The sequence below is a fragment of the Ochotona princeps genome, chromosome 6 (assembly GCF_030435755.1).
Source record: "Ochotona princeps isolate mOchPri1 chromosome 6, mOchPri1.hap1, whole genome shotgun sequence".
NCBI lineage: Eukaryota > Metazoa > Chordata > Mammalia > Lagomorpha > Ochotonidae > Ochotona > Ochotona princeps.
The window spans coordinates 53346594-53373723 of NC_080837.1; the positions used below are offsets into that span (position 1 = coordinate 53346594).

General features: G+C 38.9%; 1 protein-coding gene across 7 annotated transcripts in view; it reads right to left on the reverse strand.

The window, feature by feature from the left end:
- The window catches only part of HEATR5A (HEAT repeat containing 5A), a 113480-nt gene that overhangs the window by 35755 nt on the left and 50595 nt on the right, over positions 1-27130 (reverse strand). For 5 of the 7 annotated variants that reach the window (XM_058666311.1, XM_058666308.1, XM_058666304.1 and 2 more), the window contains exons 13-22: positions 26601-26700; positions 23530-23639; positions 18888-19051; positions 17920-18095; positions 11130-11235; positions 9788-9978; positions 8596-8755; positions 6971-7160; positions 2416-2585; positions 1-27 (exon numbers count right to left, since the gene is read on the reverse strand). In XM_058666311.1, the coding sequence (XP_058522294.1) occupies positions 1-27; positions 2416-2585; positions 6971-7160; positions 8596-8755; positions 9788-9978; positions 11130-11235; positions 17920-18095; positions 18888-19051; positions 23530-23639; positions 26601-26700 (1394 nt within the window). The remainder of the gene's footprint in view (positions 28-2415; positions 2586-6970; positions 7161-8595; positions 8756-9787; positions 9979-11129; positions 11236-17919; positions 18096-18887; positions 19052-23529; positions 23640-26600; positions 26701-27130) is intronic. The other 2 variants (XM_058666310.1, XM_058666309.1) reach the window with 1 other exon arrangement.

The window sequence follows — 27130 nt, forward strand, 5'->3', positions numbered from 1 at the left end:
CAACACAGAATTATCCAACAAGATTTCCTGCACAGAAACAAATGACAGACCGGTCATGACAGAACCAAAAGTAAATACTAAGACGATTTTGAAAACAGTCATCTCACTATTAAAACATAAATATTGATAGAACTATTGCTCAAACTAGATTGGTTCAGTTGAAATAATGTGTCACAAATCCTTTTTTTCTTCCCCCTTATTTAAAATATGAGTTGTATTAAGCAACTCAAAATAGTCAATTGAAAATTTCAAGATTTACAACATATGATAATTAAAAAATACATTCAGTGTAATTATGTTTTCCTTTGGATTCTCCCATGAAGCTTCATTATCAAAAGCAGACATGAGCATGAGTGGAATGATCTGGACTGCATTCATAGGAACAGGTGTCCACCAAGAGTCACAGTTAATGATTTACTTCACCTAAGCTATTTATAGATTTCTTTTTCTAATCTTGGGAGCCAAGTTATAAAACTGAGAACACTCAGAACTGCTAATTAGGGCCACATTCAAAATGGAAGTTAAAAAACCCGTAGATAGAAGAAAAACCCTCCTAATAAGATTTATGCCTAATAATGATATCTAATTTCCTTACTTGGACAAACACTCTCAGTGATAAAAAATTTTCAATCTAACAAATTCAGACTAAATTACTAACCAAAATATTAAGGCAAACAATTAACACACAGCAATGATAATAATGTAAAAATATCTCCTACAGCTTAAATATTATGAAAAATATGACTAAGATTTGGGACTATTACTTCTCAACTGCTTTGAATACACCCAAAGGTAAAATATGGTAAGACACTTAATTCTTTATATGTAACCTTTTTGGTGTGTATAAGAAAAAATTTTTTTGAGTTTGATTAGATTTTATTCATTATAAATTAATGGCTGTCTTTCTTTTAACTTTTCAACCCAGTTTAATTAATAAATGAATTCATGCATCACTTGAAGGAGATTAATGGAAATTTACCATTATATATTTTCAAAAGAAACAAATGACAGTATCAATATATTTAAATGGAAAGTAAAAGATCAACCTGCAAAGGACTAGGAAATTTTTCAGTATTTAGTTCTGGCAATGGCTCCTTGAATACAAACAGAAAAATTCCTCAGGCAAAGTCCTTGAGTGACCAAGATTCAACCTTTTTCCTCTAAGTGTTCTTTTCCTAATATACAACTGACTGAAATCTAAAATTACAGGGACAAAAGTTTTTGTCAGAAAAGGTGTTTTTAATGACTATCAGTATCAATAATTAATATATGTTTAAGACATGCATCAAGAAAATAAAAACAGCTGCCATTACTGAGTGCTAATTAAGTGCCTGGAACATGTGACTTCAAATGCAGCATTGGTGTAATTATAATTGTAACATGTTGGTATAAGTGCTAGAACAGGTTATCCGGCTTTGGTCACATTACAGGGAGGTGGTAGAAATGAAAGTTATCCATAAAACTCACAAAGACACCATAAAACAATGAAACAAGGATTGGAAAAGGAGTCCGGAAACCTGGATTCTAGAACCAGAGTTAGTTAGCTGTTCCTGCCTAGATGTGTCACCTTGAGCAAGGTATGATGGTTTTTGTTTTGGCTTTGGTTCTTGTTTATCTTTTGATGGAGAGGACTAGTTTCAATGACACATATAATCTAACTAAACTAGAATAATCTGTGTGACATAGTCTCTGAGGCTATGTCAGGCTCTGAAATGCTGCAGATTTTGCCTTAAGCTTGAAAATGAAAGGTATCTGAAAGAGTGATTCATGATAGCCATGATACTAGAGGGAGAGTGCTAGGAACATGGCTGGAGCAGAAAAATGGGAAAGGAGTGGGTCAAGTTCTAATCCCACAAGCATCCCAATGTTTGAGGCAAGTCCAGATAGAAAATGATCACACTCAAGGTGATTGGATTAGGAACCATTTCATCAGACTACCTGTATCTTTCTGTGTTCAGCAGAAAAAGAATTAGAATCTAACTATTGATGCAGATGTTGCTAGATTATTAAGGGAAAGCAATTTTCCATTCAGTTTGAAAAGAACTTTGTAAGAATTTGGAAAAGACAAAGAACAATAAAAAAAAAGACCACATAAATTTCTGCATGTCCAAAAGCATTCATTTATATTGTGCCTCAGATATTTCAAACACCTAATAAGTTACTGATTAATTTACAAAACATTATACATGTTATGTTCAACACTAGTGCAAGAAAAATTAACTGATATGCATTTATGAGAGATTTAAGAGGTGAAGCTGAAAGCTGCTCTGTACCCACCTACAACAGGCTGGAACTGAAGGAAAACAGCTTTGTGTGATATATTTTTGTTCAGTCTAGTGAACTGAAATGTGTACTGGAATAAGTCTAAGTTTCAAATAAGAGAAACTAAGGAATCAGTTATAATTTTATACTCACACAGAGGCAGCTAACCAAGCTAGACAAGTTGACATATCTTGGGGCAAACATATGAAGCTGCTGAAGACAATAGATTGCTTGAGCTTGCACAAGGCAGTCTGGGTTATCTTGCATCACTGCACAACCCAACAGACAGGAAGTCCTTAAGGTAGACATTGAAGCACTGTTACCTGAATGAAAAGCAGACGGGTTTTAAAACTAGCCCATAAAACCATTGTTCTTGAAACATATTTCACTGCTGTTGAAATTTTACTTCCAGGGTTTTTTTTCAAAGACTTATTTATTTTTATTTGAAAGGCAGATTTCACAAAGATAGGAGAAATACAGAGAAGGTTTTCCATATGATGATTCACTCTCCAAATGACTACAACAGCAGAGAATGCCGGGAGCCCGGAGCTTCCTCTGGGTCTCCAGTGTCCCAAAGACCTGAGCGATCCTCTGCTGCTTTCCCAGCTCCTAAGCAGAGAGCTGGATTGGAAGTAGAAAGCTGGGATATGAACTGGCACCCTTGTAGGATGCCAGTGCCACATGGCAGAGGATTAGCTTGTGGCGCCACTGTGCTAGTCCCAACCTCCAGTTTTTTTTTTTCATTTTTAATGTTTTACTTTTGATGATATTTACATAGCTGATTAGGGTGGGAAGGGTCCAGGATAAGGGGAAAGTGGGTGAAACCTTTGTTTCCACATTTTCTTTTCCTTCTTCTTCTATTTGGGGAAAGTGGAGAGACAAGGGGAGAAGCCACACTTGGCCCCCCAACTGCCTCAATACCAGGGATGGGTAACAACCACCCAGTAACATCCCAAAGTCCCCGATGTGGAGCATGCCCCAAGTGTTCTGCTCAAGTGGTTTTCAGTATTTCTGAAATCTGTTGATCTCACAAAAGCAAGGACCGCAATGGGCCTAGCTAAACACCAGGAGGCACTCCCTGGAATAAGTGTAGGCTGGAGGGTGGAGTCAGTTGGGATGAGTTAGGTTTCAATGCCCAATGATGTATATGAGTTCTGAATGGGATGTGGGACAGACTGGACCAGTTTACTGCACATGCTGGCAGGCACAGGAACCAGAGCGGGGGTGGGGGGTGTGCAGTCCAGTGGGAGTTATTAGAGGTTGCTCTGACTGGGCTGCAGCTCCCCTGGTGTACGTGAGGGCCAACTGTGTGGAGGGCAGGGCTGGGCTGGGCTGCAGTACCCATTGGTTCGCAGAGGAAGGAGAGCAGAATGGTTTGATCAATTATCCCACTGAAGCTTGACAGAAAACTTCTGAGCGAATGGAGACTCTGAAGCAGACTATGTCAGTCAATTGACCTTGGAAGGATTTCCTCATCCTTGAAGTGGCAATATCAACAGCATCTCAGAATTATCATAACCACATGAGCAGAACAGTCAGAACATGCTCTGCACCAGGGACCCTGGGATAACATTGGGTACGGAAGTGGTTGGGAGGCTGGATGTGGTCTCTCCCATTTTATTCCACACCCCCTACCAGATACAGAAAGAAAGCAGAGCAATTGTCTAAAAAGAAAAATTATGTCTGCAAAAACTGACCAAGAAAGGGGAGGAAGGTAAGGGGATTGCGTGGGAGGAGCCTGGGGAGTGAGGGACGTGTGGTTGCTTCCTTGGCATTTTATGGAATGCGTGAACTCTGTTCTCTATATATTAATCAAATTTTTAAAAGACAAAAAGAGGGGCCCGGCGGTGTGGCCTAGTGGCCTGGGAAAGCAGTTGAGGACGGCCCAACGCATTGGGACACTGCACCCGCATGGGAGACCCGGAAGAGGTTCCAAGTTCCCGGCATCGGATCGGCGCGCATCAGCCCATTACGGCTCACTTGGGGAGTGAATCATCGGACAGAAGATGTTCCTCTCTGTCTCTCCTCCTCTGTGTATATCTGACTTTGTAATAAAATAAATAAATCTTAAAAAAAAAAAGACAAAAAGAGAAGAAACTGCTTCATACTGTTTCATACAAAGTGTAATGAAAAACTGCCAATGAACTCTGTAAACTTAGCCCTGCTTATATTAGTTGAGCTTACTTTGAAATTATTAATTTTTTTTAAAGATTTATTCATTTTATTACAGCCATGTGGGTACAGTGTCCCAATGCATTGAGCCGTCCTCAACTGCTTTCCCAGGCCACAAGCAGGGAGCTGGATGGGAAGTGGAGCTGCCGGGATTAGAACCGGCGCCCATATGGGATCCCGGGGCTTTCAAGGCAAGGACTTTAGCCGCTAGGCCACACTGCCGGGCCCGAAATTATTAATTTTTAAAAGATTTATTTACTTATGTGAAAGGCAGACAGAAAGAGAGAACAAGGAGAGGAAGACAGAAAGAGGTATCTTCCATCTGCTAGTTCACTTCCCAAATGGCCGCTCAGTAGAACTGGGAAAAGCCAATGCCTTAGAAGCTAAGAGATCCACCAGTGTGTGGGTGGCAGGGGCCAAAGGTTTTGTGCTGTCTTCTACTTCCTCCATAGGTACATCAGCAGGAATCTGATGGGAAGCTGAGCACTTGGGACTTGCTCTGATAGATGTTGGCGTCACAGGTGGCTTACCCTGTATTGCCACACGATGGTCCCTTATTTTTTTTTTTTAAGATTTATTCATTTTATTACAGCCAGATATACACAGAGGAGGAGAGACAGAGAGGAAGATCTTCCGTCCGATGATTCACTCCCCAAGTGAGTTGCAACAGCCAGTGCTGTGCCAATCGGAAGCCGGGAACCAGGAACCTCTTCTGGGTCTCCCATGCGGGTGCAGTGTCCCAATGCATTGGGCCGTCCTCAACTGCTTTCCCAGGCCACAAGCAGGGAGCTGGATGGGAGTGGAGCTGCCGGGATTAGAACCGGCGCCCATATGGGATCCCGGTGCGTTCAAGGCTAGGACTTTAGCCACTAGGCCACGCCGCTGGGCCCAATGGTCCCTTATTTCTTAAACAGACATCACAATCATTTATTTACTACACAGATCATACTAATCTACTTTGTGTGATTTTAATTGTTGATGGCAGCATCTTTGGGGATCACTTGATCTTTCTAAATATATTATTGACTTTTCAAAGTGAGAGAAATCTAAATGGCATTTATACATTCACTGAAAATATACTGTGGTGGGTCTTTGATACAGCAGTTTAGAGGCTGCTTGGGAGGCCCACATTCTGTGTCACAGTGCCTTGGTTTGAACATCATTTCTACTCCTGGTTCCAGCCCTCTGCCAATGTACCCCACGAGAGGGAGCAGACGAAGGCTTAGATATTTGGGTCCATCCACTGGGAGATGTGGATTTCCATGCTGTTGGCTTCAGCCTGGACCATACCTGATTTCTGCAGGCACTGGGAAGTGAATCAGAAGGTGGAAGATTTCTTTGTCTTTTTGACTTTCATGTAAAATCAAAATAAACAAAGAAAGTAAAATTTTCCAGATGCCAAGCATAAAATTTAGGAACAGAATTCATTTTTATGCGTATTTTTTTAAAGATTCATTTATTTTTATTGCAAAGTCAGATATACAGAGAGGAGGAGAGACAGAGAGGAAGATCTTCCATCCAATGATTCACTCCCCAAATGACTGCAACAGCCGGTGCTGCGCTGATCTGAAGCCAGGAGCCTGGAACTTCAGGAGCCCAGAACTTCTTCCAGGTCTCCCACATGGGTGCAGGGTCCCAAAGCTTTGGGCCATCCTCAGCTGCTTTCCCAGACCACAAGCAAGGAGCTGGATGGGAAGTGGAGCTGCCGGGATTGGAACCGGTGCCCATATGGGATCCGGTGCGTTCAAGGCAAGGACTTTAGCCACTAGGCCACTGCACAGCACCCTATGTATACGTTTTTAATATGAAACATCATAAAAGCAGTTATGTAGATTGCTCTAGATTATGGGTTTGGTTTCCAAATTCATGCAAATATGTAAACCCAGTCATTTTAAGAAATGTATCTATTTGAAAGACAGAAAAAGAGAGATTTCTTATTTGTTGGTACATTCTCCAAATGCTCCTAAAAGCATCTGGACTGGGCCAAGATGAAGCCAGGAGCATGAAACTCTACTCAGGTATCCCATCAGGGTGGCAAAGACCCAGTTACTTGGCCGCCAGGGAACACAGTAGTAAGAATCGGGAATCAGAAGTGGAAGCAGGCCTTGAAGCTAGGCACACTAATACATGGAAAGTAGGGGTTGCCCGTAGCATCCTAACAGCTACACCATTGCCTGCTACAGAGTGTGGAAACTTATTCCAGCTGTGGTATTTGAGGGAATGCCTAGCAGGTCTTTAGGTTATTGGTAACATGCCCTCAGAAGGTAGTTCTTCAGAGATGGCTGGTTATGAAAACTCGAGTTGGGCCCAGTCACTCTGTGTCATGACTTGTCGTACAATGCAGAGGAAGGATTCTTCCTCTGCACACACCCTGGCATTAGTATCTACCACCCTTTTTAGAGGGTAAAGCAATGGGACTGCCTAGTTTTGGACTTGAATTTATAGGATTGTGAACTAAACAATAACCTCTTCATTGATAAAGTTAGTTGCTTTAGGTAGACTGTTTCAGTAGTGAGAAGGTGATTAATACACATACCTTGTAGTTCTGGGCCTAATGTCGTAATAAGAACATTCAAACAGCGGCCAAGACTTTGGTGAACTTCAGCATGTGTAGGAGGCACATTTAACAATAACATTATGATAAGAGAAAGGGTAGGTTCCACATGTACTTTGTAGAGTGGACCAGCAGAATCAATGATCAGGGACAAAGAATGTAGTGCCCAGGTCTGTGAAAACAGAAGAACACAATAAAGAATGTTATAGCAGTATTAAGAAACACAGATTAGGGTAATTTCAGTACAAAACTAACGCAGAGGAAATTATCTTAGAATCGTATGCTTATATGCAATTTAGCATCACAAGTTATCACAAGTTGTTTGGTATTTTTGTTAAGATTTATTTATTTTTTATTACAAAGTCAGATATACAGAGGAGGAGAAATAGAGAGGAAGATCTTCCGTCCGATGATTCATTCCCCAAGTGGCCACAACAGCCGGTGCTGTGCCGATCCAAAGCCGGGAACCTGGAACCTCCTCCAGGTCTCCCACATTGGTGCAGGGTCCCAGATCTGGGCCCTCCTCAACTGCTTTCTCAGGCCACAAGCAGGGAACTGGATGGGAAGTGGAGATGCCGGGATTAGAACCGGCGCCCAAATGGGATCCTGGTGCGTTCAAGGCGAAGACTTTAGCCACTATGCCACGGCGCTGGGCCCAATACACTGGTTTTTGATCCAGGTGTTTGTCACAGAGTACCCTGATAGGTTCAATGACCATAGGAGCATTTGTCCAAGTGGTTAAAGTCCTGCTTGGGATGTCTGTGTACCCTATCAAAGTGTGCAGTCCCAGCTCTACTTTTGACTTCAGCTTCCTGCTAGTGTGTTCTGGGAGGCAGCAGGTGATGGCTCAAGGACTTGGGAATCTCCCACCCACATGGGAGATCTGAACCGAGTTTCAAACTTCAAGCTTTGTTCCCCTGCCTGGTCAGGGGCTATTGCAGGCATTTGGGGATTTTCTTTCTCTGTACCTCTCTCTTCTTTTCTTTGCCTTTCAAATTCAGGTTGGTGAATACTACAGTAATCAGCAACATGCTTACTAGGGGGACAGAAATGAGGGAAGGTGGAGCAAAAGAACAGGAAGAATAAAAATTTCTAGATTTAACATGAAGAGAATGATGAATTTTTTTGGCAGAAATGGGTAAGATACATAATAATGCATTAAAACAGTTAAAACCATGTTTTAAGTTCATGGCTTATATTCCTGACTTAATTTCATCATTTATTAGCTTTATAGCTGTGAGCAAGTTAGTCAGTTGTATAAACCCCAGTTTTATTTCCCTGTAATGGGAGATACCATATACACTAAACTACTCTGAGGATTAAATATGCTAACATTTTTAGAACATAATATAATCCCTGGTGCTTACTTAATCTTCCAAAATTTATTATTTCTATGCTGAAAAAGGGGATCCATTTTCAGAAAAGATTTGAAATTGACTTTAGACACTGTGGATCTGTAATGTGAGAAGTAGATTTGAATTCTAAAAAATACAAAGGTTAGCACTGGTTTTGACATTTACTATGGGAAAAAGACCATTATTCACAATGATTAATGGTTAGTAACAGCATACTCATGAATTCCAAGGACAGTCCCAGGCGATACTCACCTGCACATCAGGAGAAGTGTTGTCCTGAGATAGAGTATAAAGGACTCCAACACAAGAACTCAAATGTTGAGAAGAACTCACTCCTCCTAAATACCTATGTAAGGACCCCAAAGCCAATGCGTGTCCTGTTCTGGTAACCACATCCCTTGCTGATTTCAATCTGTAATTGTGGAAATGAAAGTAAATAATAACCTCATATAATGCATGAATACTGTCACTTAGGTAAAAGCTTTTAAGTGAAATGCTATAAAATTCAGAAATCTATTATTAGCTGATAACAATTCTGAAATAATCTGAATAGTATCCTACAAAGGAAAACATTTAAAATAAAAGTGTCTCCATGTTTTCAATGATTTACTTAGTATCAACAGTTTCTGTGCTTATTAAAATTTCCTCTGCACTGTGTGCTTATTGAAGTGCTTTGTATTTAGTTTCTTAATTCTCCCACCAACACCAAGGTTCATTCCATTTTCAGTTCCTTTTTACACCTGAGGAAGCCAAAAGGCTAGCCACAGAAACTCTCATAAAGTAACTTGCTATTAATGAGAGAGTTGAGATTTTAGTAGTTAGTAATCTGACTCCAAACTTCAGGTGCTTAATCAAATCAAGTAAACACATTCAGTGGAGTACAAAGTCCAAGTCCCACGTGCACTGTCGTCTCTGATGACATTCTATACATACAAGCCAATAGACACACACAAGTACTTCAAATCACGAAATGCCACTATCTTTTAATTCAGATTTTCCAGGTACTCATGTATACAAGAATAAAACTAATATAATTTCCTACAACACAGAAAAACTGAGAGGATTATATGATCTACCCAAAGTCAGGAAGCTGACAGAAATGAAAGAATAGGTTAAATTTTCTAATTTGCAGTTGACATCCTTTTTCTTTCTAAAGCAGATGGTTTTTACTACCTATATTTCACATGATAAAATCTCCTATCTCAGTAACCTAGAGTATCAGTGGCCTGTAGTATATCAATTATACCTCTCATATACCACTCATATTTCTTACTGTAAGAAGAGAAAAGCTAAAGTAGTAATCTTTATAAATTCTAAGACCAGCAAGCCAAATTTGCCAACTTTTCATTTCTTAGTTAAATCTCAGAATGCAGTTGTTATTGGTTCCAACAAACTAGCAGGCTAACCGAGTTAGCCCATAAGTAGTAAATAAGGAATTGCTTACTTGTCAAAGCTCACTTGAGCTAACCCAGCAGTAAAAGCTCCATCATCAACCACTTGAGCTAACTTGGCCCATGCCTCCGCAGCTGCACATCTCAACAAGGGGTTGGAACTTTCCAGGGCTCCAATCACTAATGTCAGGACAAGTCTTCTTATTTCTTCTGAACCCAAATTTCCCTTTGAGCCAGACACGTACTGAAATATGTGAAGAATAATCAAAGATTACTATTGTAGTAAAATCTCTTATACATTTTGGAATGTACATTCTAATTATCCAAATATGTTCAGAACATAAAGATCCACATTGTTCATACAAACATAACTTTTCTCCCAAATCTATTTGATGATTTAAATATTCTGGGAAACAATATGGAAATCAATTATCACTGTAGTATAAAAGTATTCTAAAACATTAAATTAAATGTCCATAACATGAATGATTAGGTGATTAATACTTCTTATATATTTTACTTAGACTCAATGATCAAAAATGCAGATTTGACTCAATGAATTTGATACACAAGGCAATGTCCTTCAATTCCTTCTCTAGGACTGTAGATTTAGTGGGTTGATCTGTTGCCCTAAGCTGGAGGTTTGATTTTTGACTAACACATTTTATATGAAAAAAAAGTAAAAGGAGAACTCTAATTCCAGGAATAATCTTCATTATGAGGTTAAGAAAAATGAAAGAAAACAAAGGCCTTAAGAACAGCATCTGGAATATACACTTGGCCTAACAACAACTCATTGGTTGCTGTGCCTATGTAGCTGAGTGGGCAGCTTGAGTTACAGTCTCATCTCTAACTGCTGATTCCAGCTTCTCGCTAAAACTGATGCTGGATGGCAATTAGGTCCGTGTCACCCACATGAAAGATCTGGATTAAACGCCTGGCAGCTTGCAGAAACTTTTCTGACTCTCCAAAAAATAATTAAAAATAAAAAATCATCTTCCAGGGCTGGAGTTGTGGCCCAGTGGATTAAATCGCCATCTGTAACACCTGTCTCCAAAACGGACTGAGGTTTGAGTTCAGACTGCTCTTTTTACTATTCAGCTACTTGTTAATGCACCTGGGAAGGCAGTGAAGCTGGCCCAAGTGCTCCGGCCCCTGACACTTAGATGAGAGCTCTGGATGCAGCTCCAGCTTCTAGCTTCAGGGCCCAGCCCTAGATGTTGGGCCATCTGGGGAGTGAACCAGTAGATGATGATTTCTTTTTTTAATCTCTGCTTCTGTCTTACTCCATCTTTCAAATAAATAAACTAAAACTTTAAAAATCACCTTCCAATCTATTTAGGTGGTCATGCATTTTAAAAAATGAACATTTGAATTTTTAAAAAGTATAATTACCTTCAAGAAACCAGAAACTGAAGAAACAACATGCAACTGAACTACCTGCTGACGAGCTCCTTTAGTGTTCTTTATACTGCTCAAAAGCTGTTCTAATGTAACAAGCCTGAAATCAGAAACAAGATATAAAAGGTAAGACTGCCAATATAGATAAAACAAGCTAAAGGGCAGTAACGAGTACCTTCTGTTAATTTACTTTGTTGTATTATTTTATTGGAACTACTGAAATGAGACAGACTACTGTGGTACACCTTGAAGCAGAAAACAAAACATATCATAAACAATAGAGGAATACTTTGATGATAGGTCATTCTAACAGTGAGGAGAAGCATTTTGTGAAAAAAAATTAAAGAGTTTAGCTGAGCAAATTCAGCTAATTCAGTGACTATTTTCTAACAAACACATCTAAAAATTACTTACATCAACTTTTTTGTCTTTCCCCCGCCACTTCAGTATCTTTATTTTTCCTAGAACATGAATATAATGAACCTGGATATAATGAACATAGGTCAGTCCTGAATACTATTTACACCTCACAATTTAGGCTCTACAAATACTACAGTATTTGTGAGGATATGCATTCCAATAATATGGAAACTAAAATTTAAGATTATATTAACAAATTTACCCAATATCAATATAACTACACAAAATATTAATATCTAACATCTCTTAAAAATGTGGCCTTTTGAGGTCAGTGTTGCAGTGTTGCAGGAATGCGTATGACACTGATGAACCAGAGCCCCATATGGGAACTGGTTCCAGTTCCAGATGCTTCACTTCCAATCTGTCCCCCTGCTAGCATGCTTGGGAAGGCAGCAGAAGGTAGTCTGAATGTTTGGGCTCAGGTAACCACACAGCAAATCCAGATACAGCTCTGGTTCCTGACTTCAAGCCTAGCCCAGCCCGAGCCACTGCAACCCTCTAAACACTGACTCAGCAAATGGAAAATCTCCCTCTCCCCCTCTCTCTTTCCTGGTAAATCTGCTTTTCAAATAAATAAACAAACTTGAAAAATACAAATTTATTGTTTCCATTTTTGTCTTAACCAATAGGAAAGATTACCATCAAAATACCTTTTTCACAGTGTTTTGCTAGATATTTAGAACAGAGGTTTCCTTGTCTTGGACAGACAAACCCTTTCCCCAACACACACACACAGTTAACCCAGCAGTATTAAATTTTCAAAAGTAGCAGCAGACTCAACCCCAGAGATGACGGGGAACCTGCATTTTTCACCCAAGCATTTCTTCCTAAGATTCACTGTTAACATTTTTGTTCTTAATAACACGATTCATTAGATTCAAATTTTTTGTTCCATTTACAGTTAGCACCAACCAATGTCCTCTGTAGTTAAGCAGAAGCAATAAATCATTTCAATTTCTAACTATACTGTACTGTACCTGGATAAAAAAAATTGACAGAATGTATCTCTACTACTAAATAAATAATAAAAGCTTCCAATGAAGCTTCTAAATATACCAAGACAACAAAATACTAAACTTAATACTACTGCCTATACTAACAGTGTCATGACCCTACATAAATAGCAGGAAGTTGGAGTCAAGACTATACCTGATAGGTTATTTTACTCCAAAACACAGGGAATAATGGAGGTGGAGGGGAGACGAGGAAGGAAGTCCTATGCCTGAAATCTTATTGTATATGACAAAACTTTAATCCTTATTTTACTCATTTGATATTACATAAATAGGGGCCAGGTTTGTGGTATAGCAAATTAAGCTGCTGTCAGCAATTCTGACAATCCATATGTATACTAGTTCAAGTCCTGGTGGTTCTACTTCTAATTCAACTCCCTGTTGATGCACCTGGGAAAGCAGAATATGGTCCACCAAATACTTGGGCACCCTGACCCATGTGGGAGGCACAGACGGAGTTTCAGGATCCTGGCTTTGGCTTAACTCTGTTCTGACTATTGCAGTCATTTGGGGAGTGAACCAATGGATTAAAGACCCTTCTCTTAGACTTTCGCTCCCTGTCTAACTCTGTATTTTAAATAAATAAACACAACTTTTAAAAAACTACATCTGTTCCACTTTTCATATAATTTTATCCTGATAACTTTTGTGAATTCAAAATCCATTAAACACTGCATACAACATCTATTGCTTCTTTTTCCTTTTTTAAAATTTATTTTATTTGAAAGGCAGATTACAAAAAGGAGACAGACAGATCTTCCATCTGAGGTTCACTTCCCAAACATCCTCAATGGCTGGAACTGAGCTGATCCAAAGCCAGGAGCTACAAGCTTCTTTCATGTCTGCAACATAGGTGCAGGGTCCCAAAGCCTTGAACCATCCTCTGTTGCTTTCCTAGGCCATAAGCATAAAGTTGCATGGAAAGTGCAGCAGTTAGGACAGGAACCAGTGCCCATGAGGGATGTCAGCACTAAAGGCAGAGGCTTAGCCTCAAGGTCACCATGCAGACCTGAGAGGAATTTTCTGATGTTCACAATTCTATGAGGATATACCTTATTTTGGTTTGGGATGGAATCTATCCAATAGATTCACCTTCTGTGAATTGCTTTTCATGCTCTTACACCATAGAACTTTTTAATTCTTGTGTTAAGATTAAATTATATAACCACAAGTTATGATCTTTTTATCAACTTCCCTTTCTAGAACATTATTCCTCAGCCCTGTTTTTCTTCTCCTTCCTTCTCAATTTTCAAATCAAGAAAGCTAAAATAATATTGACAGTTATTTTGCAGAGTTGTGGATTATCTTGATACAAGAATAACGTCTTATAAACTATCTTCAATTCTCTAATATTTTATGCTTGGTACATTGGAAGAAATCAAGAAAGGGGAAGAAACAAAGAAACATGCTTAATGTAAGTGAAAAGAGGGCCTGGTTGGTGGAGAACGCATGTGGGATGTTTAAACCTGATCCTAATACACGTCTGAGGACATCAGTGAGTGCTCTGTTGCATCCCCATCACTCTGTTGAGGTTACTATGTGCAAGTACATATCTGCTCCAAATGTCAGTGTTTTAATCTAAGTAAAATAAAAGTCTTTAAAAAAATTCAACTATGCAAGAAGTTAGAGAAAATGGGCAAAGAAGTAAATGTAAAATCAACTTATATAGAATATAATAAAAATGGTGTATCATTAAGTGCTGGAAAAACCACAGTACTCTAAAAACATTCAAGAAAAATATTTATTTCCGGGCCCGGCGCCGTGGCCTAGCAGCTAAAGTCCTTGCCCTGAACGCTCCGGGATCTCATATGCGCACCTGTTCTAATCCTGGCAGCTCCACTTCCCATCCAGTTCCCTGACTGTGGCCTGGGAAAGCAGCTGATGATGGCCCAAAGCATTGGGACCCTGCACCCGCATGGGAGACCTGGAAGAGTTCCTGGCTCCTAGCTTCGGATCGGCGCAGCACCGGCTATTGTGGTCACTTGGGGAGTGAATCATCGGATGGAAGATCTTCCTCTCTGTCTCTCCTCCTGTCCTATATATCTGACTTCTCAATAAAAATAAATAAAATCTTAAAAAAATACTGATTTCCTCATTTCTAGGTTAAGTCTGTTCATAAATTAGAAAACTTAGAAAAGCACATGAGAGAAAAATTATCTTATTACATAGAAAAAGTCAACATAAAAATGTTTGCATCTTAATTTTTATGTTTTGTTCCTATACAAATGGATATAACTTTTATGAAATTGGGATCATATTCTACATTCTTTTGTTAGTAACTTTTGGGCTTCCTCCAAACAACTTTATATGGGATTTTTTCATTAACAATTTGAATATCTACTAATACTACACAGTAAGGCAATATAATAATTTATGCAACTATGCCCCTAATTTTGTGACATATATGGCACCTTTTAATACTGTAAAAAATGTGGTAATTTTGTACATATACAAACACAAACATACACAAACACATATAAATTCTGCCTGCCTTTCAAGACCATATTTAAGAAAATATGAGAACATATTTAAGCTCAAATTGACCGCCAAGAAGATTGTATTGTAAATGTGGTATTAAACGAGGATTAATACAACTGTTTGGTCAAAACAACAATTTGAAAATTGAAAACATCCTTAGGCCATATCCTACCCTTTATAATGGAACTGTATCATGTTGGGAGCACTAAAAATATGTAACATTAGAGCCTGAGAATTTTGTTATATTGTAATATAATTCAACCTGTAATATAATTTTCCTACATTCTTGGGTTCAAGATTATAAAAACAGGGCTGCTAGGGTCTGAAATCATCTCCTTCCTTTGTTTCTCAATCTTTTGTGACTATTACCTGATAAAAGACTACACACATCCCTTCAGGGATCTCAACAACAAATTCCCAATCTATATAAAGTTGGAGATGACTGTTCTCAGTAACATCAAATTGGTATCCTAAGGTAGTATGTACTGTAATTATGGGTTTGGAAGGAAATAAGGTAACAAAAAAAGGAAACAAGGTAACAAAAATACATGGTTACTCCGTAAATGGCAAAAACATCATATTTGAAAATGCTGATTTACTTTACCCTTTCAGAGAGGAGACGTAATGGCAAGATTTTTTAGGAATAAGAACTGTGAAAATTCTTTTTCATTGTTCATCAACTCACAGGCGACATCTTGTGTTGATGCAATGCACTTACAGCAGAGGTTGTCAACCCAAGTCCCAAAGCAATCTATTAATGTAGAACAGTCTTTAGGATTTTTAGAGGTTGTCTACATGATTCCAATGTGCAAGCCAAAGTAGAATAATACTCCAATGAATTGCTTCATTATTTTCAACTAGATGCAAAGTGTATTTAAAAATAACCGAAATAACAGAAAAACAAAATCAATACTTCTTTTTATGTATAAGATATTTGGACTTTCTAGCCTTAAACACCATACTTGCAAAGTTTTCTTATTTTTAGAACCCTACAGCTATTACAGAGAGAATCAGCTGATTTAAAAGGTAGCTTAATTTCATTTTCCAATGCAAACATACATCAAAACTTAAAATTTCCAAAGTTATGGCAATCTGAAATGATAAAAATTTCTTTTAAATTATTTAAATATAATGTTAACCAATAATAACAAAATCCTCTGAACTATTTAATTGCTTTATATACAGATATATTTAACTGTTAAATGCATAAACATTAACTGAGATCCCTCTTCTTTATAAATGTAAAAATAAATCTCTTAAGAAAAATGCCTGGGCCTGGCGCCGTGGCCTAGCAGCTAAAGTCCTCGCCTTGAATGCCCCGGATCCCATACGGGCGCCGGGTTCTAGTCCCGGCTGCTCCACTTCCCATCCAGTTCCCTGCTTGTGGCCTGGGAAAGCAGTGGAGGACGGCCCAAAGCTTTGGGACCCTGCACCCACGTGGGAGACCCGGAAGAGGTTACTGGTTCCCGGCTTCAGATTGGCGGAGCACTGGCCATTGCGGCTCACTTGGGGAGTGAATCATCGGATGGAAGATCTTCCTCTCTGTCTCTTCACCTCTCTGTTTATCTGATTTTATAATAAAAATGAATAAATCTTTAAAAAAAAAAAAAAGAAAAATGCCTGCCATTAACAAGTATCATATATGGAACATGAGAAAATTACTAACTTTTCCCCTCTATGTAGTTTCTGGTTCTTATGACACCCAATGGAGACTGCTGTTAGTTGTTTACAACCTATTTCTGCATCTAGAATCCTGACAGACCATGTGCTTCAGAAATCTGCAATCTACTGCTTACTATTTTATTCAGTTAAAATCCAAACAAAATAACAGGTTCTGCATATACTATCTTTACAAAGAAGTTTTTCCTTCTCTTGAATTCTCATTATATTATTTTTTATCCAGGTAGGGAAAAAAACTGAACATATTTTAAAGTTCACGGCTAAAACAATGTAAAAAAGGTATGATTTAGTCAAATTCATTGTTGTGGGCCTAACCGGAGGGGGCAAATATGAATGAATGTAAATAATAATTTGTCAACTGTTAATCAAAAGAGCCTAGTGGAGAGTTTTACTTTTCAGTACCTCAGACAGTAGCAGAATTTCTAAAATGATGGATTCGGATCCTTGAGAAAGTTATCTGCCCAATTATCAACTAAAAAACTGCCATTCTCAGTGACAAATCATGAGTGTTCTTCCAAAACCAAAGTTCATTTTCTGGGTATTTATTTCTTCACATATACCAGCATAAGACAGAAATCACTACATACTATTTTATCTAATGCTCTAAATCTTGCATAATTAGCAAATAAAAAGTGTATATATTTGGGGGGAAATACAGCATGTTTTGATATATATATATACATATATATATATATACACATTATAAAAATTTATTGCAACCAAGCTAGTTTATGATATCCATCATCTGACATAGTTACCCTTGTTTTGATGTATGTGATCCAAAGCTAATTTAAAGTATACTGATAAAATGAACATTTTGAAGTTGGCCTAATTGAAGAACGATCCCTGGAGACCTATAATGGATCCATAAAGTTGCCAAAGTAGGAAAGCCTATGGGACCTACTTAAGCAGGACAGTGCTTTTTTGCTTTGCTCTACTCACAAATCAGTGTTTTTTGTGTCATTACTGACATTTTCATTTGCATTTTCAGCTAGATAATAAACTATAGTAATAGTATCCACAATAGTGCCTCACGGTTTTAGCATTTAATCATTTATTAACATATGGCCTTCAGCTGTCATTTTCAGTAAATTTTTTAAAAAGTAAAGCTTATGTTGAAATCTTCTCACAACGTTCTTACCCACAAGTTCCCTATTATGTATTTCATGATAAGGGAGCTTCAAGAGGCTTACCTTTGCGCTTCTCCCACATGAGCACAAACAATCCCAAAGAGCTTGGCTGCAGAACTAATAACTGATAGTGCTGGAGGGAGGGGCTTAGGCACAGAATTTCCCTCTACATCTTTTTCATAAATAGAATAAGGGTCAAATTCGAGACTTCCACAAGCAATGCCATTACCAAGCAGCAACTAAAAAGAAAGAAGATACATAAAGTTTTACTTATTTATTTTTAAGAGTTTTACGGAAATTCAAGGGATAGCGGAAATAGATTCCATCGTTCTTTATAAAAATCTTATTAAGTACACTTTTCATTTGCTTGAATGAACAAGAACTTACAGCACAATCAAGACTGTTCTTCCATTTGTTGGCTTGCTACCTTTCTGCCTGTAACAAGCAGCCAGCTGGGCCAGATCAGACAGAGCCTGCAGCTCCAATCCAGGTATTCCTTGTGGGTACTTCAGCCATTATATGCTGCCTATTAGGCTGCATTAGCAGAAAGTATGTTTGGAACTGGTGTGGCTGGGCCTTGAGTAGGCACTGCCACGTGGAACACGGCCATTCCAAGCAGTGATTTAACCTGCAGTGACACTATGCCTGCCCAGGTATACAAAAGTTTTTAAATCAGTGTTCACAGATTGGATATATCCAAAAGTTACTTTTATAAATTTGCTATGTTTTAAAATGTATGTGAGAGACAGAGAGACAGAGCTCCCATACGATGATTGAATCTTCAAATGCCTTCAGTGGCCAGCGCTGGACAGGTCAAAAGTTGGGAGGCAGGAACTCAGGCCAGCTCTTGAATTGACTCATCATCAGCTGCCTCCTACAGCGAGCAAAGGCAGGAAGCTGGAATCAGGAGGGAGCTGGGGTTGAAACCCTCTACTACTCCCAGGTACTAACATGGGATGTAGGTGCCCCATCCTGCATCTTACTACTCTGCCATATGCCTATACCCAAGAATTATTTTAACATGGCCATACCTGTTCTTCAATAAATCTATGGTCAGTCTCTTGTAATAAAGGATTTAATATCAAAAGATCATCCTGATGACACAGGGGTGGAAGTAAAAATGTAGATGCTGCCACCTGGATCTCAGAGGTAGTCAGGTCAGCAGCCAGCTCTCTGAGGATAGCACAGAGGTTTCCTATTGAGTCAAACAAAAAAATGCAAATTAACAATAGTATCACTAGGAGGTAACTGTTTAAAGAGGACAGGGAAAAAACAAGAGTGAGCTTTAATCTATGCATGGGCACTTTCATAAATCATGATCAGAGACTACATTACTCATTCTTCAAAACTGTGCTACAATTATGGGTTCAGCTAAATGTTGCAATTCAGGTTTGAAAATGAATAGCAAGGCATAATGGCTCAATTAGCTAATCTTCCACCTGCAAGCACCGGCATCCCATATGTGGTGCTGGTTTATGTTCCAGCTGTTCCTATTCCCATCCGGCCTTGGAGAGCAGTGAAGAATGGCGCAAAGCCTTGGGACCCTGCACCCATGTGGGAACCCGCAAGAAGCTTCTGCCTCATGTGTCTGGATAGCTCAGCTCGAAATGTTGTAGACATTAGGGGAAGGAGCCAGTGGATGGAGGATCTTACTCTGTCTTTCCTTCCCTCTGTAACCTGCCTTTCCACTAAAAATAAATACATCTTTAAAAAAGTAAAAGTAGGGGCCCGGCGGCGTGGCCTAGAGGCTAAAGTCCTCGTCTTGAATGCACTGGGATCTTGAATGCATATGGGTGCCGGTTCTAATCCCGGCAGCTCCACTTCCCATCCAGCTCCCTGCTTGTGGCCTGGGAAGGCAGTGGAGGATAGCCCAATGCCTTGGGATCCTGCACCCACATGGGAGACCTGGAGGAAGTTCCTGGATCCTGCTTCAGATGGGCACAGCACCGGCTGTTGCACTCACTTGGGGAGTGAATCATCGGATGGAAGATCTTCCTATCTCTCCTCCTCTCTGTATATCTGACTTTATAATAAAAAATAAATAAATCTTAAAAAAAAAAAAAGTAAAAATTGGGGCCTAGTGCTATAGTGTAGTGGTTAAAGTCCTCGCCTTGCATGTGCTGGGATCCCATGTGGTCACCAGTTCTAATCCCAGCGGCCCTGCTTCCTACCCAGCTCTCTGCTTGTGGCCTGCGAAAGGGGTTGGGGATGGCCCAGAACCTTGGGACCCTACACCAATGTTGGAGAACAGGAAGAGCTCCTTGCTCCTGGCTTCAGATTGGCTCAGCTCCGGCCATAGGGGTCACTTTGGGAGTGAACCATCAGACAGAAGATCTTCCTCTCTGTCTCCCCTCTCCTCTCTGTATATCTGACTTTCCAATAAAAATAAATAAATCTTTAAAAAAAAAGTAAAAATTGAAGGGATATATCCATGTACATGTGTGAACATACCTTATAGGACTGAATAAATACTACTACTACTTAACATGACAGAGGTATGAAACATTTCTTAAAAAGTCATCACAAAAGCAAGATAACTCATACTTATTTACTACAAAACAGCCTGAAAACTTTCAAAGGAAAAATCATTTGATGTAGAAAATCAAAACACGCACAAAAGGAGACACAGAAGCAAAACCTAGAGAGAATATCTCATCCATAAACACTTCAATGGATATCACTGACATTATGAACACAGATATCTTAACTGTAATTCAACTATCATAACCTACATTTAAAACACTAATCATCAAATATCCGTGCATTATTCACATGTCTAAATGTCTCCTAAGTGTGTTGTTCTTGGTTTCTATATAGATCATTACCTAAGCAGGATCCACACATTGCAGTCAGTTGGTATACATGTTAAAACGGTTCCTTGGGCCCGGCGGCGTGGCCTAGCGGCTAAAGTCCTCTCCTTGAAAGCCCTGGGATCCCATATGGGCGCCGATTCTAATCCCGGCAGCTCCACTTCCCATCCAGCTCCCTGCTTGTGGCCTGGGAAAGCAGTTGAGGACGGCCCAATGCATTGGGACCCTGCACCCACGTGGGAGACCCGGAAGAGGTTCCAGGTTCCTGGCATCGGATTGGCGCAGCACCGGCCCGTTGCGGCTCACTTGGGGAGTGAATCATCGGATGGAAGATCTTCCTCTCTGTCTCTCCTCCTCTCTGTATATCTGACTTTGTAATAAAATAAATAAATCTTTAAAAAAAAAAAACTGTTCCTATTACTCTCCTTGTTTTCTCCCTCTTCTTGTAATGAATTAAAATGAGTACATTTAAATATTACTACATTTCACCTTTTGACTTGAGCTGTGAGTTACATTATGTAAAATGAAATTAACATTTTAACAGTTGTCACTATTACGCTCTACATACATTATATAAATCAAATAGAAAATAATTTCTTTTAAATTCAAAAATCCCTAAGGAAAAAAAAAAAGGCTTGTTTCTATCATTAAATTGGTAAAGATGAATAACACACACACATTACAAATTGGCAAATAATTATTTTTGGTTGAAACAAAAAAATCTACAAATTCATTTTTCTATAAATTATTTTTTAATTATTCTCAAATTGTAACCTTGAATTCTCAAGTGTTAACTCAATGAAGCCTTGAAAAATGTCTATTTCTCATCTGTAATTTGAAAATAGTTACAAAATACTATAGTAAAAGTTCAAGGATTGTTCTTGCCACAACTTAACAGTTATCTGAGCACAGCAACCTCGAAGTTCTCTCTCAGCTTTCTATTGCTGAGTTCCTCATAGCTTTTACATTTGTAACAGGTAGGTTTTATACTGAGAGCAGAGTAACATCCGATCACAAAGCTGTGACTGTTTGTTTATTAGCCCTCTAGTAAGTTACTTGCAAATGGAGAGGCAGCCCAGCACAATGTAATTTTTTTTTAATCTGGAGTTCACTATTTACTGAATGTGTTTCCTTAAATTGGTTTTATAATCTCCCTGAGTCTTAATCTGTCAAATGATAAAAATGTAGCAGCTCTTCATAATATCCTGTAATAAATGTGGCAGGATATGCACTAGGACATTGCCTAGTACAGAGTTCTCTTGATAAGGTTTCTCAGAAAGAACAACGTATTTTTTTTTTTCAGATCTTTAAAAAGTACATATACACTGGGCCCGGCGGCGTGGCCTAGCAGCTAAAGTCCTCGCCTTGAATGCCCCGGGATCCCATATGGGCGCCGGTTCTAGTCCCGGCAGCTCCACTTCCCATCCAGCTCCCTGCTTGTGGCCTGGGAAAAGCAGTGGAGGATGGCCTGAAGCTTTAGGACCCTGCACTAGTATGGGAGAACTGGAAGAGGTTCCAGGTTCCCGGCATCGGATCGGCACATACCGGCCCGTTGCGGCTCACTTGGGGAGTGAATCATCGGATGGAAGATCTTCCTCTCTGACTTTGTAATAAAATAAATAAATCTTTAAAAAAAAAAGTACATATACACTAAACAATGTCTAACGTACATTTTACAATGTGAAGTCAGAAGAGAGCTGATATGAGTAAAAACAGTTACATAAATGCTCAATGTCATGGTCATATTTTGAACTAAGAGGATACATTATTTGCAAAAGATATATGCAAATGTAGGTTTTTTTTTAAAGGTTTTTATCTAAAATAACATTCAGCTTCGCACAGGTGCTCAGAATTATAAATACTAACAAAAAAAAAGATAAAATACAAGTTTTTATAGATGAGTTTCCAGTGTCTACTTCCTAGAACAAGCATCTTGAATAATCCATTTATACTGAAACTGTAAATTACAACTGACTTTAGACCTAATTTTAAAAGGTCAAGTTTATTTTACAAAATGCAGAATTTTAGTAACTGAAAGTCAACTTTGAGGGCAAAAACATCTAACCTTTGCAAAATCAATCTCACAAGTTAGCTCAATATTGAATTTCTATCTGGGCAAGATAAAGAATAGAGTTATTAAAAAAAAAAGGATAAAACAATGGAAAGAAAGTATACCACAGATGAATGTTTTTGAAGAAAACTATGAGTGGACAAATTTACGATGATTTACATTATACTTTCTCTGCAAAATGGTGGAGATCCCAAATCAGCGACTGATTCTCTCCCACAGAGCAGAACCAAAACATCTCCCAGAGAGAGAAAAGCAAGACATGAAAGACTGTTGCAAAGTGGGTTAAGCCTGAGCCTGTGATACCAGCATCCCATGCGGATGACGGTTTGAGACCTGGCTGCTCCACTTCCAATCCAGTTCTTTGCTAATATGTCCAGGAAAACAGCAGATGTCCCAAGTGCCTGGGACCCTGCACCCATGTGGGAGATCTGGATGAAGCTCCTGGCTTTCACAAGGCCCAGCCCCAGCTGTTGGCAGCCATTTGGGGAGTGAACTGGCAGATGAAAAATTTCTTATTCACTTCTTTCTTTCTCCTCTTCTCTATGTAATTCTGCCTTTCAAATAAATAAAAACTACATAATTTTTAAAAAGAAGATTTTAAAAAGATTTTATTTTATTCACTAGAAAATGGTGGACATGTGCATTAAGATTGAACCGTTTAAGCCTTCTGGAAACAAGGCATTAGGTAACTGCCACGGTAACTGACAGATTCATTCAATCACTTAACAAATGACTATTACTTTCAGGTACTGTTCTACCACAAACAATAAGACTCCAGTTTATCACACATACCTTCATAGGTCTCAGGAGGTAATAGAGCCAGCAGTTCATACAGCCTTTGTCTATAAATTACTGATGGTGTTTTCAAAGGACTTCCATATGTTTTTAATATTGAAGAAAGCCTTAAAATGAACAAAAAAAAATTTATTTTAAGCTATATGACAATGTACAAACATCAAAAAGGTTGATATGTAAACCTAATTCAGTTATCCATATTATTAATAAACACTGGTGCTATTTGGATTTTTAATAAGGTGTTATAAGAGGTATTAGAAGTACCAAATGTGGAAATCATTCTATCATGCTGCATAAGAAAATGCATATGAGGCCCAGTGTGATGGCCTAGTGACTAAAGTCCTTGCCTTGCATGCACCGGGATCCCATATGGGTGCCAGTTTTAATCCCAGCAGCCCCACTTCCCATCCAGCTCCCTGCTTGTGGCCTGGGAAAGCAAGTGAGGGCGGCCCAAAGCCTTGGGACCCTGTACCCACGTGGGAGATCAGGAAGAAAGAATCTTCTGGCTCAGGATCGGTGCAGCTCCAGCCATTGTGTTTGAGGATGGCCCAAAGCCTTGGGACCCCGCACCTGCGTGGGAGACCCAGAAGAGGTTCCTGACTCCTGGCTTTGGATAGGATCAGCTCCAGCCATTGCAGCTGCTTGGGGAGTGAATCAGCGGACAGATCTTCCTCTCTGTCTCTCTTCCTCTCTGTATATCTGACTTTGCAATAGAAATAAATAAATCTTAAAAAAAAAAAAAGTGAAGCAGATGGGACTCAAACTAGCACTCATGTGGGATGCTGGCCTCAAAGGTGGTAGCTTTAACACTGGCCCCCAAAAGCCTTTAAAATATATATTTTTCAAAAAGAAATTCAGTAGGTGCCAATTTAAAGCAGAGACTCTAATATAAAATCCAATTACACATTATTTATGAGATACACCTAAAAACAATGCTATAGGAAAAAAGTATAATAATCCTAAAGGTTAGATTCCAATGAGAAACACTATTAAAAAAATGAAAGTTACTATTTAATGACAAAAGATTCAATTCACCATGAGAACATAATTCTAAATGTACATATACCTACTTAGTATCAAAGTACAAAAAATGAAAAATTAATAGAACTTTGAGAGATATATAACACAACAAAGACTGAACTATGACTAAAGGAAAGTAGGTTAAAAAGCTTGTTCTAAATAATATAGTTGTAATATGTGTTGGAGTAGGAATAGGGAAATAGACCAATGGAGAATAACAGGGCAGAAAGATTATGCATAGGCATAGAAACATATAATAATGCATGACAGAAGTGAAGAGCATTCACTAGAGGAAGTATGAAATTCTTTTTAGCAATGTACAGGACAATTTGTTATCCATATTAAAAGAAAATGAATTCAGATCTTGTGGTCTGAATGTGTCCCCTAAATTTCATGAACTGGAAATTTAACTCTTAATGCCATCAGTGGGAAGAGGGAGGGTATTTGCCTCTCAAAGGATTAATGTCATGTTAAAAGCGCACAATAGAGAGACGGGGGTCTGGCCTCTTTGTTCCTTTGTCCCTTGTGCCCTGTGAGGTGTTTTCCTCCTTTCTGGAGAATAAACTGACAAGGACCACATTGGATGTAGGGACTCAGTTCTCAACAGAATTGAACCTGCTGGTACCTTACCTTGGATTCTGTTTCTTGACCTGTGAAAAATAAATTTCTGTTCATAAAATACCCAGGTTTCACTATTTCTTGAGAACCACACAGATCCCTACTTTACATCTTTGTAGGAAGGAAGGATTTTTCTTTAAGTGAGAAGTTTATTTTTTATCATTATTATTTTTTAAAAGATTTACTTATTTTTATTGCAAAGTCAAATATACAGAGAGGAGGAGAGACAGAGAGGAAGATCTTCTGTCTGATGATTCACCCCCCAAGTGACCACAACAGCCGGTGCTGATCCAATCTGAAGCCAGGAGTTAGGAACTTTCTCCAGGTCTCCCATGCGGGTGCAGGGTCCCAAAGCATTGGGCCGTCCTCGACTGCTTTCCCAGGCCACAAGCAGGAAGCTGGATGGGAAGTGGAGCTGCCAGGATGAGAACCGGCGCCCATATGGGATCCCAGGGCGTTCAAGGCGAGGATTTTAGCTGCTAGGCCATGGCGCCAGGCCCCAGCAAACATTTCTTAACTACTGCTGTAGTTGTTTTGGACCCACAGGTGCATTATCAGATTTTATAAGCCATATCTTAAATGTATTTCTAGCTATATATAAAATGTCATATCATTAAATACTTTTGGGAAAGACTTTCTCTTTACATTTTACTGATCTGGAAATTGCAAGTATTCACAATACACACGATCTTTATGTTTAACTCAAAGTTATGACAATATAAACAAAATAGTAAAACTTCACAAGCACCTAGTTTTTATGAATGCAGACCAACCCTAACAATCCATTATAAGGACACCTGAAAAGGTTAGCAAATCTTATTATTTCTTGTTAAATCTGTCCATAGGAAGGTATACTTTTCCTAAACAAGTTTCTTTCTATTAATGTGTTTCTTTCAAGATCTTAGTCTAATAAAATACCACACACGCCCAAACAATTGTCTCCCTCCGCAGAATGGAAACCATTTGCCACCACAGAAATCTGCCATATTAACACACATAAAGAGTGTCACATAATCAAAGAGAACTTGTTGCTCTTACAAAGTTGTATGGAGGCTGGAACTGAGGCACAGTGAGTTAAGCTGCTGCCTGCAGCACTGGTATTGTATATGGGCATCAGTTGAAGCTGCGGAGTTTCCACTTCCAATCTAGCTTCCTGCTAATGCATTTGGTAAAGCAGCAGAAGGTGGCGCAAGTCTCTGGGGCTCTGAACCCACATGGGAGACTCACATAAAGCTCCTGCCTCCAGCCCAGCAACTGGCCCAGCGAATGGCTACTGGCAGCCGTTTGCGGAGTGAATCAGCAGATCAAAGATCTCTCTCTTCCTCATTTTTTTCCCTCTCATTCTGATACTCTTTCAAGTACATGTAAAATTAATTTAAAAAAAGAAAAGAAAAAAAAAATTTTATGTGACCTAAGTAGCCAATCCTTACTGAGTTAGCAAATCCACAGCACAAGGAAGTGGCGGAAGAAGACGCTGGATTACTTCGTCAGTGAGGAGATCACCACAGTAGGAAACAAAGCTCTTCATAGCTGAAAAAGAGAAATTTATTTGCCATGGTGTAATCAATAATAAAAGCAGCACCAGACTATGGTATAGCATTTTTATTAAAGAAATAAAGAATTGTGTTAAAAACAAAAACTAGTATAAAATAGAAGCTACTGTCTTGCATTCATACTCATACCGAGATCAACACCCAGATTAAAAAACAGTTTCTGTGCAACAGCTGCCCTCAGCCCTTGAGCTCATTCAGTCAAACTAAAATTAGGTCCTACTACTACAGAACCACAATGACTCCTGAATCTGCATGTCAAGTTGAAACAGGCGTTACGTGAAAGGATTTTCTCGAAGGAATTATTATAAAATTAATATTTTAAAGTTAGACTGAGTTTCAAGATAAATTCAAAATAAACTCTTCTAAAAAGTCATAAGGAAACAAATAAAATCATTACTAATCCTTCT